We start from the raw sequence: 16,239 nt of genomic DNA, 5'->3' as shown, positions 1-16,239 counted from the left end.
GGGGGTGGATGGATGAGGGGGTGGATGGATGAGGGGGTGGATGGATGGAGGGATGGATGAGGGGGTGGATGGACGAGGAGATGGGTAGAACTACCAGTCTTGGACCACTACCCCAGCTAGGTAGAGTCATTGTTCTGGGGCACGCCCACAGCACCAAGCATGATGGTGCATGTGTGTACATGCACGTACACACTTACACGTAAGCACTCACACATGCATTTTCCTGAATCTTTTACAAAGACGCAGCAGTTGGGAGCTTCTCCACCAGGCTCCCACAGCATCCTGGGCATGGCCACATCCTAGCAGCTACTCCACTGCACTGTGACTGTCTACCCATCTGTCTCTGTCACAGCACTGACAGTCCTGGAGCACAAAGGCCATAGCACAGTCCCTGGAACACAGTAGATGTTTATAAAATTATTGTAACAGGACTTGTCAGGGCCCCTTCTCAGTTGCCTGGGCAGGTAGGGCCACCACACCAGTGACATCTGAGAAGCTTGACCTCACCAGCCTATTAATATATCATAACCCCTTCTGAGGGTCAAAAATAAATCCTCAGAGCTCAGTGCTGAACAGAGAGCTAGAGGGGGATGATGACAAAGTCTGTGTGTGGAGAGGGGACAGGATGAGTTCTGGGAGGTGCGTCGGTGGGGGGTTCTGCTGTCCTTCCCTTTCTCGCCCCGCAACGGGGTAGGTAGTCACACGCAGCAGTCGCTGGGGCTCGAGTTGGGTTCGTGGAGGCCGGATCCGCCCTCCCAGGCCGTGGCCTGCACGCCCTGAGCCCGTTCAGTAGCCTCCTCTGTGCACAGCCTCGCCCCGGGCCCCAGGGGGCGACCATGAGCGAGGGGGAGACCAAGCAGGGACCCCCTGCACATCCAGCCACAGAGCATCCATCCTCCCCCACATCCTCCCCTTTCTGGACTTTTCTTCCTCTCTTTGCCCGCACTCCCCCCTGAGCCTGGAGCTGTTGGACCCAGCTGAAGCTGGCCGTGCCGAGGACGGACTCTGTCACTGTCCTGGCTCTGGCCAGGGTGTCCTCAGCCTGGCAGGACAGAGCTGATTCTTGGCCAAGGAGAGCCCTGGACCCCAAGAAAAGGCATGCGTGGCTGGGGCAGGATCTCCCGTCACCTACAGTGTGCGGGGAACGAACGACCCCTTTCAGGGATTATTTCACTTATTAATTTCAGAACGGGTTAGGGAACGGTGTATGTAAGTTACGGTGGCTCTGGCTGTGTCTCCAGGAAGTGCTTTGGAGATGACTCTTCTTCTGAAGGATGGTGGAGGCCTCCTCCCTTGACCGGGGAACCCCAGGTTTGAGGAAGATCCAGGAAGTGCTTCTGCGCGTCTTACCCGGTTTTCCTTGTTGGGGTCCCCTTCCATTTGTCCCGGCCCTTCTTTTTAATGAAGAGGAAGAGCAACGAACCACTCTTCTCTGTCAGTTAACAAAATCTGAAACCAAACCAAAACCAGACGTTGCCTGCTGGCAGCATTCAGCATCACCAAACACCCTGAGGAGAGTTAATGACAGTGTCTTCTTGCCAGTTAACTGTTGCTGCAAGTTGCTGAAAATGTGTTTCCTATGCAGTCCTAGTGAAAAACAAACACTGTTTCAGTTGTGTATCGTCTAACTGCCTACCCGTGGTATCACAGTGACAGGTCTGACCATGGCGGAGGCCAGAACTGATGGATGTTGTAACAGAACAAGGGACAAAGCGTCCTTACTCTTCTGGCCAAAACACATGGATATTGGTGAGGTTCGTGATTTATTCCTTTGCAGGTGAAATCTTGCAAGGGCATAATAATCTTTTTTTTTTTTTTTGCGGTACGCGGGCCTCTCACTGTTGTGGCCTCTCCCGTTGTGGAGCACAGGCTCCGGACACGCAGGCTCAGCGGCCACGGCTCACGGGCCCAGCCGCTCCGCGGCATGTGGGATCCTCCCGGACCGGGGCACGAACCCGTGTCCCCTGCATCGGCAGGCGGACTCTCAACCACCGCACCACCAGGGAAGCCCCTGATGTCATTTTTTTCACACGTCTGCTTTGAGTGGAGGGCAGTGAGCATCTCTTAACAGGTACCCTATAAGGTGCTTTGTGCATAGTGGGGAATTTTAAAGCCCAATAAATGCACGATACGTAAGGTAGCTGCATAAATTAAGTGAGGTAATGAGATGCTGTCCATCTCATTACAGTGACAGGTCAAACAACTGGTTTGATAATCGAAGTGCGCCTTGGCTCTTGGCCCCAAGCGTGGACGGTGACCAGGCGATGCTCCTGCCCTCAGTTCTTGCCTTCTGACTCTTTGAGCTACTGGGACAGCACATAAGCCTGAAGGTTTCCCCTGGACTCGAGTGTGATCAGCACAGCTCTAGCCCCACAACCGGCTTGCGGATGGGGGTGGGAGAGGGGCGTGGCTGGGGGCCGGCAATGCCGCCGATGTGAGGAATTCTGTGCCCATGCGGCACATGAGGGATTGTCTCCAGGCTTGTTTCTACCCTGTGAGCTCCTCTTGAAGAATCTGTTCACAGAGGGACAAGCCACAGGAATACGGGCCCTGGAGCAAGCACAGCAGGGGAGGGGGCGAGTCTCCAAGAACAGGATTTCCCTAATTGGGCTGAGCTGTAGCATCACCCATAAAGCATTTTCAGAAACAGATTCTGTCACCCCCAAGATTCTGATTTAGTAGATGTGGGGCCGGGCCAGGAATCAGAGTATTTTGAGAAGTCCCCTAAGTGATGCTGACGAGCGGCCAATGTGGGAACCGGTGACATTGCCCTGGACGTCCTGTTCCAAAACCTCCCCCTTGCACAGCGGCAGCCTGTCCTCTTTGTGGTCTGAGCCTCTGCTGGGGGCTGGGCCACCAGCTCTCTCCTTTCTGTCCTCCAGGGCTCACGGCCTGCTTCTTCCCCAGGCCCCCCAGCACGGTAAGGTGTGGCTACCCGCTTAGAGCATCACTGTGGTACAGAGGGAATAGACGCAGAGAGGGATGCAGGGCCGTGGATTTCCTTCCATATCTGTTTAGTAGGAAAAAAATTGGAATTACAAGTATTGAGCCTGAACAGAGCGAGAAAAAGGGGGGATTTCATGAACAACTTCAAATTTGTGAACAAACGTTCTACAGGGCAGTTTTCCATTCCGTGGGCTAGAACGTAAGGAGAAGGCCCCACATTGAAGCTGGAGGCTTGTTGGTGAGACTGAGAAATAGTGTGTGACCTAAAAGGACAAGACACTCCAGAAGGAGCTCAGTGACTGAAGGGTCTCTGTCACAGGTCTTCATAGCGAGCCCGGGATGGCAATGCCCTCCTTGCCTAGAGGCAGGGGGTGGGTCGGAGCACAGCTGAGTACCACTCAGACTGATACTCTTCCCTGTATCGTTTTGCTTGCAAAATGCTGTCCTTATCGGCACATGCCCGTGGGACATGTACTTGACTATCTTTTTAAATTTATTTTTTATTGAAGTATAGTTGAATTACCATGTTATGTTAATTACTGCTGTACAGCAAAGTGACTCAGTTAATTACTGCCGTATGTACTGCAAAGTGACTCAGGTGTACATATATATGCATTCTTTTTAAAAAATATTCTCTTCCATTATGGTTTATCCCAGGAGACTGGATATAGTTCCCTGTGCTCTACAGTAGGACCTTGTTGTTTATCCATCCTATATATACTAGTTTGCATCTGCTAATCCCAAACTCCCACTCCATCCCTTTCTACCCCCCCACCCCCCCCCCTTGGCAACCACCAGTCTGTTCTCTATGTCCCTGATTCTGTTTCTGTTTCATAGATAGGTTCATTTGTGTCATATTTTAGATTCCACAGATAAGTGATATCATGTGGTATTTCTCTTTCTCTTTCTGACTTACTCAGTATGGTAATCTCTAGTTGTATCCATATGGCTGCAAACGACATTATTTTGTTCTTTTTCATGGCTGAGTAATATTCCATTGTATACATGTACCACATCTTCTTTATCCATTCATCTGTTGATGGACATTTAGGTTGTTTCCATGTCTTGGCTATTGTGAATAGGACATGCATTTGACTATTATTCTTAAAGTGGGGAAAGGCTACCATGAACTACCTGCATTTTCTCCTTAGGTTTTGGCACTAGTGCATCGTAACCCAAAGCAGGGGCACAGAATTGTTTTGTGGGCTCTTCCTGTGTGAAACTAGATTTGACCCACCAGAGACTAAACACTGCACCTAGATGAGCTAGGCTGTTGTTTCCAAGTCAGTACTCACCCACTGAGCCACACCTGCGAATGCATTCCACGAGCCAGGCTGATCTCAGCACTGGAGGTCCAGTGGGGAGCTACACACATAGGTTCCCTGTCCTCATGGAGCTTCTGTTTCCCTAAAGGAGGCGGAGAGAAGATAAATAAATACATGAGATAACTTCAGGTAGTGATAGTGATGAGAGAGAATAATAAGGGCCAGGGGATGGGCAGGGGCCTCGGGAAAGACCTCATTGGAGGGGCGATGCTAGAATTTGAGAACGGGGCAGAGGACCCAGCTGGGTAAAGAGGTGGAAGAGGAGAAATCTTATCAAGGTCTTGAGCTTGTCATGTTCAGTGAACAGGAACAAGAAGGAAGCCGGTGTGGCTGGAATGGAGTAAGAAGGGATTGAAGGGTCGGAAATGAGGCTCGAGAGGGGCCAGAGGCCAGGTCATGTCAGAGCCTCGGAGGCCGCGGCATTGGGGTTAGATGTATTCCAGCCCTTGAGTCCATGGTCATTTGGCTTCGGTCTTTGTGTGATGTTCTAGATAAGGTCATAGGTTAAGGCTTCAGGCATATGGTACTCGCAGAGGGTGATGATGGCTTTGGCCCAGCCTCCTCCTTTCACAGGCAAGGAGGTCTGGAGAGGGGCAATGACTTGGCTGCCCTGTGCTCTCATACGTTGTTAGAGGCAGCCTGTCTGAGGCCCGTTTTTCCACTACCACGATATGAAAGGGGATCCCCTTCAGACAGTGAGTGGCGAGGGGGTGTCTGCAGTCTCCGAATCCAGGCTGGGCACCCGATAGGACAATTGGGATTGGGGTAAGGGAGGGAGAGACGCCCAGCCTAGTACTGGAACCTAGGAAGGCCAAGGCTGCCTGCTGGGAAACAGAAGAAGGGAAACAGCAAGCCGTCTGGGAGGGCAGAGGGAGCGCAGAGTAAGCAGGCTGGACCTCAGGAGGGGAGGGAGGGAACCAGAGTCTGTGTGTCTGTGTCTGCTAAAATACCAGCCGTGGGAGGAATAAAGAATGTTTTCCATCTGAGCCACAAATTACACTGCGTTCTGCCCTGGGCTTCATCCATGCCTGTAGCCTTTGGTGCCGTGCCACGTGACTGCCTTGTACTCCTTTGCCAGGATTGCCTTCCTAGGTTGAGGCCCTTTCCAAAAGTCTGTCTCTATCTCTAGATGACTCTGGGGGTCAGGTAAGCCCACAGGGCTGAGGGGTAGGACCTGGAGGTTCTCAGCCCAAGAGGCTGTGTGCGCTTGGGCTGTGAGGACCAACGCCATGCCGGGGACTGATATCATGGTGACAGGAGTTGCAGGGGGGCCCAGGGTCAGTGAAGGGGAGGGATGTGCGGTCCAATGCTGGCCTCACTTTTGTGATCAGGCCATGAAGACTTCTGGAGGAGGAGCTATTTTAGGAGAGAGAACTAGAGAGAGAGAGAAGGTGGTGAAGTTGGTGGGATCTCTGTTTCTAGAGTAGATGCTGTTTGTGAGGGGTCTTGAAGACTCACCCAGCAGAGGGAGCATTGAACAGCTGTGTCTGAGGGCAGAGTGGGACCAGGTCACACAGGACAGTTAATGTGGCTTCGGAACAGGAAGAGTGGCCCCCGGATCTGTGCCGTAGGAAGCATTGCCCAAATTGAACTTGGGATTTCCACGTCACTTTGACAAGGAAACTTCACTTAATGTGTCCCGCTTAGGGCCAGGGCCCGTGGTGGACGAAACGATAATGATGGTGATGGTGACATTAGGTAACAAGTGTTGGGTTACCTACGCTTGTGTGTAGCTGCCAGGTACCTGTGCTAGGCACAGTTTTATGCACGTTGCCACGTGTCACCTCATTTCATCTTCACGGCAGCAATCTTGTATGGTGGGTACTCCTTCTGATCTCTTTTCTAGGGATGAGGAAATTGAGATGCAGAGAAGTTGGCACTATGCCTGAGGTCACAGAATCAATAAGCTCAAAAGCTGGGAATCCAACCCAGGCGGCTGCCTCCAGTCTAGACATTGAGAGGCTCCTGGGGCACCACTGGCTCTTCTAACCAGGTTGATGGGATGCCCAGCTCTAGCGAGGAGGAAGAAAAAGGGAATGAGGAGAAGGAGAGAAAGCCAATAAATGAGCAAAGAATTTTTTTTTGTACAGATGCAATTTTATGGTCCCATTTCACAGATGGCTGGCCCCAGCCCTGAACCTCACTATCTTTTTCTTCTTTGTTTTATTTAACGTATGTCTGGTGGGCTCCAGAAATTTACAGCACAACTCCTACCAGTTTATAGCTTTTATTTAGTGGAAGTGGCCTGAATTCCATCTCTGCCCTCTAACACATGCCATCCTGGGAGTGGCTGAATCTATGACCTTGGCTGCCTCAATTATTAATCCTCCTCTGAACCTGTGCTGAGGGGTCCCCCACACAAAGGGATGCTCTCAGTGGGCCTGAGAAATGAAAATGCATGAAGTTCATTAACCCTGAGACCTGCAGCCACACAGCAGACCACGCAGTGACCCCTCACCTGCTCCCAGAGCCCAGGAGTCCCTGGGTCTTCCTGGATTCTCGTCTCTGACAGTGTCCCAAGGACCCTCCAGTGGAAAAGTACCTTGCACTTCTTCCCATCATCCCGTTCTTCCGAGTGTTTCACCGCTTCTCGATCCACCGTCCTCCACATCTTCCATGTATTTTTGTCTCCTCCAACCAGCCAGGCCCAAGTTGACCCATCATGGAGGCAGCCGGCACAGAAACTCGGGAGTGGTGGTTAATCAACCTTGAGAGCTTATATCCTTGATCATGACACTGGAACAAGCAACTGCAATTTGACCCTTACTCAGACACAGTTGAACCCGGATCAAGACTTTTCTTTAGTTCTCCACCCAGACCCCATCACTGCCCACCCTTCCCGTCCCCAGTTCTCCATGTTTTTTCCCCTTGACCAGAACAGGGTTTGGCTTCACTTATTTCCAGGTTGATAGGAGACCTCCATCTGCTGTAATGGTTGGACCCCTTGTCTTAGGAAATCAAGGCAGACGAAGTGTCCCAGAAGACAGGGATAAGGAACCATCAGATTCCCACCTACCATTGGCCTCAGGAATTCTAATAGTGTCCAGGCCATGCCCTGCTTGCCACCTGGCACAGAGAGGGACCCAGGCGAGGCTGGTTAACTGTCCCCAAGATTGCTTTCAGAGTTGAGGCTCATGAACTGATAGGAGACAAATTGATGGCACATTTATTGAGCTTACACTGTGTACCTGCCACTGTGCTTAAATGCTAGGTATGTGGAGATGAATAAAACCTGTCCTCTGCTCTCCTGGAGCTGACAGTCCGTGAGGGAGCAAGAAAATCAACAGTTACAGAAAAATTTATAGAGGGTAATGAGGCTGGAGATGTGCAGGGCCTGACCTATGGCATCGGCACTGGCGGTAGAGAGGAGAGGCATGGCAGACGGCGGGTGCGTTGTTGAAGGGGACAGAATCTGTAGGACTTGAGGCTGGTTGAGTTGAGTGTGTGGGAGACAGTAGCCCAAGTGAATGCCTCAGTTTCTGGCTTTGTCTGCTCAAAGGTTCAGTTCACTGAGTTAGGGAATATGAAAGGAGACGAAGGAGGTTTAAGGGGTGAGTTGATTCATTCTTTGGGGACATTTTGAGCTTGGGACATCCCACTGAAGATGTCCACTAAGCAGTTGGACAGAGGAGTTGGGAGCTCTGCTGAGAGCTCTGAGCTGGAGATAAAGATCTGTATCCTCGACACGTGGGTGGTCAGGAAAGCCAGTATTGTAGCCAGGAAGAGGGTATGGCGACGGGGTGTGCTAGTACTGAACTCAGCTCAACCCTTTGTTCCCAAAACTTCTTAAGAAAGTAGACTACGGCAGCTCCCTCTCTCCTCCCCTTCCATCCACTTTCCCGTCGTTGTTTTTGCCCCCATATTCCTTTGAAACCTTCTCACAGGTCACAGATGACCTTCATGGCAAATTCTAATGGGCGCTTCACGGTCTTAACTCACTTGATGTGTTAAGAAAACGTGCGTCCACTTCTTGAGCCTTCCCTCCCCAGGCTTCGGTGGCGATACTCTTCTAGTTTCCTTCCTATGTTGTGGCTACTCTTTGGTCCACTAATTTTTTTAGCTGGCAGAGCCCTGAAGAGGCAGCCTCACATAGGAGGCTGGTGAATGCAAGCATGGACTCATACACGCTAGACTCCAGAGCTGCAACTCATTAGCTTGTGGCCAAGTTCCTCAACCTTCCGGAGCTCACGTCCGCTGGCTATAGAATGGGGACAATATAACTTCAAGGGCTGTTGCAAGAATTAAATGAGAGATGTCTCAGACACGTAGCTGATGGTCAGTCATGTCATAAGCAATTTAAAGTGGTAGCTCTTACTGTTTGTGTGCTTATAGGCTGCACGGCAATGCCCAGCGGGAAGGAGATGGTTTAAGAGTGTGGTTACCACAGTCTGATCCCCTGATCAGCAGTATCACCAGCACCAGCATTGCCCGGAAACTTGTTAGAAATGCAGATTCTCAGGCCCGCTCCAGATCTACTGGATCGGAATCTCTGAGGGTAGAGCCCGGAAATTTGTTCTGATGTCTCAAGGTGCACGCTAAAGGGTGGTTTAAGGTAAGAAGGAGTGAAATCCTTGAGCAAAGTATGAGATCCGAAGGAAAGGTGGAGAGACTGGCTGTCAGCAGGAGAGGAGGGACATCTCCCCCGGTGAGACAGGAAGGTCAGTGAGCTAACCTTCTCCCCTGCCTAAACTCTGCTGCTGTCTACACTCTACCCCCCGTTACCCTGACCCACTGGATAGTGCTGTGCGTTACGATGCGTTATGACAGCTCAGAGCTTTCGCACCTGGCACTTTCTCTGGAATACCTTCATCTCTCTTTTCATCCTGGAAAACTTTTTTTTTTTTAATTATTTTTGGCTGCATTGGGTCTTCATTGCTGTGCGTGGGCTTTCTCCAGTTGTGGCGAGCGGGGTCTACTCTTCGTTGTGATGCGCGGGTTTCTCATTGCAGTGGTTTCTCTTGCTGCGGAGCACAGACTCTAGGTGCGCGGGCTTCAGTAGTTGTGGCTCGCGGGCTCTAGAGCGCAGGCTCAGTAGTTGTGGCGCACGGGCTTAGTTGCTCCGCGGCATGTGAGATCTTCCCGGACCAGGGCTTGAACCTGTGTCCCTGCATTGGCAGGCGGATTCTTAACCACTGCCCCACCAGGGAAGTCCCCATCCTGGAAAACTCTTATTCTTTAATCACAAGTAAAATGTCTCTTCATCTTTGAAGTTTTCCCTTCTCCCTCTAGGCAGGTAGTTACTCGCTCCTCTGTGTTCCCATGACATGTGTCATATCATCTCATAATTTGTGTTTGTCTTTCTCAGTTTCTTTTAGTGATTGGGGCATTCCCTAAGAGCAAAGAATGTGAACTATTCTTCTCCATATCCGCAGTGCCTAGTGCCAGAACAATGCAGGGTACACTTTTGATGTTCGGTGAATGCTTCCTGCATAGAAACAGGAGTAGTAATAAGTCACAGTTATACAGAACTTACAGTTTTCCCAGTACTATCACACATGTCGTGTACTCACTGAGTGCTCAGTAGGGCAGGTTTACCAGTCGTCTGATTGAAGATGAGATTATGAGGGCACAGAGAAATTAGATAATATGCCCAAGGTTTCTCAGCTAATAAAGAGGTAGAGACAGGGATGAAGCCCTGGTCTTGTATTTCCAAATGCACCATTTTTCCCTCTCCTTGATACTGCCCCCCAAATATTTGCAGGAACAGAGGCTCAATGTCTGAACGTTCTAATGGAAACCAGAGCCTATCTATTCACAACCCTCTGATTATTAGCTGGAGGGGGTAAGGCAGGTGATGATGATGGTGCTTGGCTTCCTGACCCTTGTAGCCTTCCCCAAAGAAAGAGGACCATGGCTGGTTTCCTTTGAAGCCCAAATCCAGTTCTGTCCCAGGCATGATGCTTCCTGAGCAGTAGGCATTTATCGTCTTCATTGACCTTTACTGAGTTCAGAGCAGTCTGCATTGGTTTAACATTGGTGTAACTGAGCATCTCTTTTCTACAGCCCTGCTTTAAGTAAATCTAAAATGTTATAAAAATCTGGATTAAAAGCTTGAGGGAATCTGCAGATACTACCCCATCAAGGAGGTGGGCTATAACTCCCTACCCCTTAAATGTGGGCTGTACATAGCGACTTCCTTCTGAAGAGTAAAGTGTGAGAAGCGGGGCAAAGAGTAACTTTACAGCAGGGAAACCTGACGAACACTTACCTCCACCAAGCGATCAAGGTTAACATCATGAGTGACAGGTCATATTCTAGCCTGTTCCTTTGATATGATGAGATGAAAATGATACTTTACCTCTGTGGTCTTCCTGTCCCAAACCCATAACTTCAGTCTAATTAGGGGAAAAACTTCAGACAAGCCCATATTGAAGAAAATTCTACAAAATCCGTGACCAATGCTTCTCAAAAATGACAAGGTCGTCAACAACAAGAAAAGCCTGAGAAGCCGTCATAGTCTAGAGTTGCCTAAGAAGACTTGGTGGTTAAATATAATGTGGAATCTTGGATGGGACTGGAGCAGAAAGGGGATATTAAGTGAAAACTAAGAAAATCCAAATAAAGTGTGAACTTTAATTCACAATAATGTACAAAATTGGTTCATTGGTTGCAAAAAATGTACTCATACTAACGTAATAGGAAAACTGGGTGCAGAGTGTGTGTGTGTGTGTGTGTGTGTGTGTATATATATATATACACACATACATATATGCACACACTCACACACATACCCTGTACCGTCTTTGAAGCTTTTCTGTAAATCTAAAACTATCCTAAAATAGAAAAGTTTATTTAAAGCAAAGAAAGTAGAGGAAGGAATTCTCATATGTTCCTGGTGAAAATGCAAAAATAGCACGGCCGTTTTGGAAAACAGTCTGGCGGTTGCTTATAAACCAGATATACACTCAACCCATGATTCAGCATTTCCACTACTTGGTATTTCCCTAAAACCTATACTCACACCAAAACCAGTACAGAAATACTTCCAACAGCTTTCTTCATAATTGCCAACAACTGGAAGCAATCCAAACATCTGTCAGCCAGGGGTGGTTAAATGAAACATGGCACGTCCATACAGTGAAATAGTACTCAGCCATAAGAAGGAACACATTTCTGGGAATGCAGCAGGGGTGAATCCCAGATGCAGTGCACTAAGTGAGAAGAGTGCACTAAGTGCACCAAGTGAGACTCAGAAGGGTCCATACTGTGTGAATTTACTTCCATGACATTTTGGAAAAGGCAACGCTAAAGGGACAGAGAACAGGGCTTGCCAGGAGCTGGAGATTAAGGGAGGTGATGGACCACAGAGAGACATGCGGGCAGTATTGAGGGGGTGATGGTCCTGTATCTTGATTGTGGTCATGGTTACATGACAGTACATACGTGTTTATCAAAACTCGCAGAACGGCACACTAATAAAGGTGAATTTTACTATATGTAAATTCATACCTTAATTGAAAAAAATACCAACTCAGGGATGATTGGCCACTTTTCAAGGTTGCCCTCCAAGGGGTTTGCTTGAATAGTTGTCTCATCTACTGCGTTCACAGTGATTGCATTTCCAGCCATTCAGTTTGTCAAAAGGCCACTTGTGTGGTTTTATGTGAGTGTCGTCGTGCTGCTTCCTGTTTGGAGACTCAGAAGTGGGAGCCGTAGTCCAGGGACAAGGACGCAAGCATGGACGACAGCTAGGCTCATGGCTTAACAATGGTGAATTAGCCGAGTGCTTCCTAACCACCTGCTTCTGAAATTATCGTGAAGCTGATGAGACCTGAATTTTGTGTGAAGCATTAGAGTTGACAAAGCTCTCTCCCAGGCGTTCAACCATGGGACCGCACATGACCTCTGCCACGTCGGTGGGACAAGTGTTATCATCTCTGTGTTAAAAGGAGAGGGAGGGGCTGAGAGTTCTCGCTTACCTGTGTTTGCAGGTGCACTGGCTTGGCCCCTCCCAATTCGGGTTGGTTAATTAATATAAAACGCATAGCAATTTGGTGCAATAGGTGTTACCATTTATACATTCTACAGTTAAGGAATATAATTACTTTACAGATGAGGAAATGGAGGTTCTGGGAATTTCCCAAGGTCACTTGACTAGTAAGTATTAGAACCAAGAGTTGAATTCAGAAGTTCTGGTTCCAAGCTCTACTTTTCTTCTACCATCTCATAAACTGGTTATGTGACGTAGTTAACTGGATGGTATTTTGCCATGTATCTGCACGTCTTTCATGTGCCAGTGATTGGACATTCTAATTAGCTTGCATTACCAGAGCCAGTTATTATACATAAAGGCCACTTGACTCACTGTCATCTTTACTAGTAACTTCGGGAGCTTGGAAGGCAGTCCGTAATCTCTGTGTTCTCTCAGCGCTTGTGTTTGGAAAGTGTCTGAATGTAGGAGAACTGTGTGTATGTTGGAAGCTATCACTTCTAGAAAAAAGGGCTCTTTGGTGTAAACGTGGGTGGAGAGTGATTTTTCAGCAAATACCAGAACATGTATATAGTTGCTTTGAGAGGACGTCGAATTCAGTTGCTTTTTAGTTATGCCTCATTTTTATGCAAAATAATGACGCCACCTTCCTCACGAGGATGAGCTCTGAAATCCTTCTCCGTGTTTTGTGGGTGGCAATGGAGCTCCTTCTGGGCAGGGTAGAGACTTCTCCCCTCTGTGTCCTCCGCATCCAGCACAGAGCCCGGCCCATCCCAGGCACTCAGACCACGTTCGTTGAGTAGAACAGAACCAAAACTCATTCTCCAGGACAGAGTTGTCACTGTGGGGTAGAGGCTGGTCTGAAGACACGTCATCCCGCTTGGTCCCTGGCCTGAAGGAGGTGGACGACATCTGGCAGGAACCTTAGCTAAAACATCTCAGCCGCCGGGCCCCTCCCTCGGGTTCATTAGTCATCCTCTGCGATTGTACTCCTTTCTGAGCCCGTTTCATCCGGGGCCATGTTTCCTGCTGTCTGCTTGTGTTTCCCTTCCCCCCATTTCTTCCAGGTCTGTCCGCCTCGTCCCTGAGGACCACTCTGAGCTTGGGCTCATCCTTACTGACTGCTTTCTCGCCCTTTCCATTTCCATTTCTCATTTCACGGGCCAAGCACAGGTTTTTTTTTTTTACCTCTCCTTGCCCTGCTCGCCACTCAGGGAGCCCCACTGGGGAGGAACTGGTGACACAGAACCGGTAACTGGAGTTCCCCCTTCCCTCCACACCGCTGGTATTTCTGAGCACACCTGGTTTGCTGATCTTTGAGGCAGAACCTCTCATCCCCAGGCCAGAGGGCAGGAAAAGAGTCAGAGAGTCATCCAAACCTTAATTGTAGTGAGAGAGGCCTCGGGACGAGCTCCACCACACACCCCTCTCCTTCTTTTCATATTCCCTACGGAGTTATCATCTACCTGCCCGTCTTCAGTTTTCCTCATCAGAATCTTAAAGGAAAATACCACTAGCGTGAGTGAAACTAAGAATGAATACTGGAAGAAAAGAGAAAGGCATGCTAGTCCCTTTTGATGTTTGGCCTCATTTGGAAGACTCACTTCAGTCCTAATAGTAATAGGTTTTTATAGTTCCACCTGTGCATGGTCACGACCTGCAGTGACCTTGTTCTCACTGTGTGATAGAAAGTCTGTTGGGCACAGAGTCTGGAGACCTGATCCTATCAGGGTCTAGGAGGAACCGAGCATCCCTGTTGACATCACGAGTAAATGAAAGCGCTCATTACCGAATGACTGCAGCCTTAACGCTCATTTCCACCCCCTTTAAGCCTGCTCAACCCTGTGCTCAGCTCCAGGCACGCCATGAGAAAGACACACCATTCCTTTCCTCAAATCCCCCGCAGGCTCACTCCCAGGATAGCCTGGATTCCCAAACTGGCAAGCTTTTTTGGTGTGTGGGTGTCACCATCTCATTAGCCTGGGAGCCCCCCATGGGCAGTGACCATGTCCACTGTTCTCTGTCTCCCCACTGTGCCTGGCCCTAAGGTCTGCACACAGTGGGCACACAGAGATTTTTAGAAAGAAACCCTCGAGGCCAAGAAGGCCCTTCGCTTACAGCACAGGCTTTCAAAGACTAGATGGCGCTGTTGCTAGAGCTAGATCAGGTGTGTTCTGAAATTGTGGCGAGGAGGGAAGAGAGAAACCGAGCAGGCCCTGGAACTCGCACTTGCTGACTTAGATTCAGACACGCTACAGAAATGCAGGGGGCCCGACCTCGCCAGCATGGAGGGCTTTGCCATTTTCCTGGCATCCTCCCCAGCGTGGCTTCAGATGTCTCCACAGCAACCTTGAATTGATACAGTGTCAGCAGGACACTGTATCAATTATAATTTTAAAGAACTGCAGTTCAGATAAATCAGGTGCCTGGGCTAACATTATGTGGATACTAATCGGCAGAGGTTTTAACCACTCACACCTTGTTGGCATCACCCTACCAGATGAGGGTCCTTAGGGGTTGCTGAAGGAGGATGTGGGCAGGGATATGGCGGTCCCAAGGAGAGCAGCCTGTGGACTGGATCCAGTCTGGTTCTCAGCCAGACTGACAGCAAGGCATCAGCCTAACCTGCATCTTGAACTGTCTGCATTTGTGACCAGGGGAGAACAGTTGTTTTGGAGGAAACAGATGACAATACATACAGGTTCTTTGAACAACAAGAATTGTGGGTAATTTATACACTTAGGATCTAAGGTCAGTGGTTGATGTTTGATTTAAATGATGATCTGTTTTAGGATGTTGCCCTGTGGTCATTTGTATCTGTCATCTGTCTCTTGTTTTCACCTGCTTCTCATTAAAATAAAAATGAAACAGATAAAACCATCCTGTGCATAAGTCAGGATGGGGTTCACGAGTGTGACCACTTTACAGATGAAGAAATAGAAGGTCAGAAACGTTAAGAGACACATCGAAGATCGCACCGCTGATGAGTGGTTGAACTAAAACTTCAGCCCAGTATGAGGCTGAAATCAAATATTGTCCTCTTTTCACCACAGATTTTCCAGGCTACCTAAAAATCACAAAATTAGGAGGGCTGTTGTTGATGTGTAGGGTAAGGCATCACAGACTAGAAAAATACCTAAACAGAGTGACGAATGATTAATAATATTCACATTTATGGAAAATTGAGAGACATTCTATATCTGATATTTGTGGCATCTGATGGTCACTGTTCCCCTGTTTCTCCCCAGGATGATGAAGACAAGCTGACCTGGAAAGATCGTCTCCCAGGTTACTTGGTGAACTTCGCCTCCATCTTGTTCATGGTAATTTCCTGGCGGAAACACCTGCTCATGACGTGTGCGTGTGGATCCTGCTGTGTGAATGCTGGGGGTGTTAGCCTGTTATGCTGTGGGGACGGTGAGGGACTAGTGAAGACGAAGCCACAGTCCTTCTAGAGGGACAGCATCTCCCGTGATAGCCAGGCCATTGCTGCTCTTGGTTACCCGAAGCGGGGAAGGTGATTCCCTCAGACAGAACCTCAGCCCTGGGAGGGTCAGTGGCCTTCAGTGGCCATGGAAGGGGGCTCTGTCTTCCCAGCCTTGACCACAGATGTTTGAAGATGGAGTTTCCAGGGGTGGGTTGTGAGAAGGTGTCTCCCACATCGCGGCAGATGGAGACCTTGGAAGAAGGTCTTACCTGTGCAGGGAAGGCGGCTGTAGAAATGGTGGAAGCCTGTTGGAGCTGCAGGCAGGCTCTCCCTGGTGGCTGGTGGAAAAGAACAGCTTCTGGAAGGCACAGAAGACAGCCGGCTCGGGCTCTGTAAGCCTGATTCTTTAGCCTCCCTGTAGTTGCTGTGTTTATTTCCCTGTCTTCTCCCTGAGAGTTTGGAAGAGCCCTTTGGAGAGACCCAGATGGTCTCCACTGTGTCAGAGAAGGTGAGGAATGGGTCTGTGATTCATACCTGGACTTGATCAGTGAAGTGGTAGTAAGTCATTCCTGGGAGCCACGAGGGGCGAGACAACAGGAACTGAAGCGAGG

General features: G+C 49.2%; 1 protein-coding gene across 3 annotated transcripts in view; it reads left to right on the top strand.

Annotated features, from left to right (window-relative positions):
- ANO2 (anoctamin 2) overlaps positions 1 to 16,239 on the top strand; it is a 333,147-nt gene that overhangs the window by 227,913 nt on the left and 88,995 nt on the right. For all 3 annotated transcript variants that reach the window (XM_027093346.1, XM_027093345.1, XM_027093344.1), the window contains one exon: positions 15,450 to 15,524. In XM_027093346.1, the coding sequence (XP_026949147.1) occupies positions 15,450 to 15,524 (75 nt within the window). The remainder of the gene's footprint in view (positions 1 to 15,449; positions 15,525 to 16,239) is intronic.

The sequence above is a fragment of the Aethalodelphis obliquidens genome, unplaced genomic scaffold (genome assembly GCF_003676395.1).
Source record: "Aethalodelphis obliquidens isolate GAN/ISIS:26980383/991018 unplaced genomic scaffold, ASM367639v1 scaffold83, whole genome shotgun sequence".
Lineage (NCBI taxonomy): Eukaryota > Metazoa > Chordata > Mammalia > Artiodactyla > Delphinidae > Aethalodelphis > Aethalodelphis obliquidens.
This window is presented reverse-complemented; position numbering and strand designations above follow the sequence as displayed.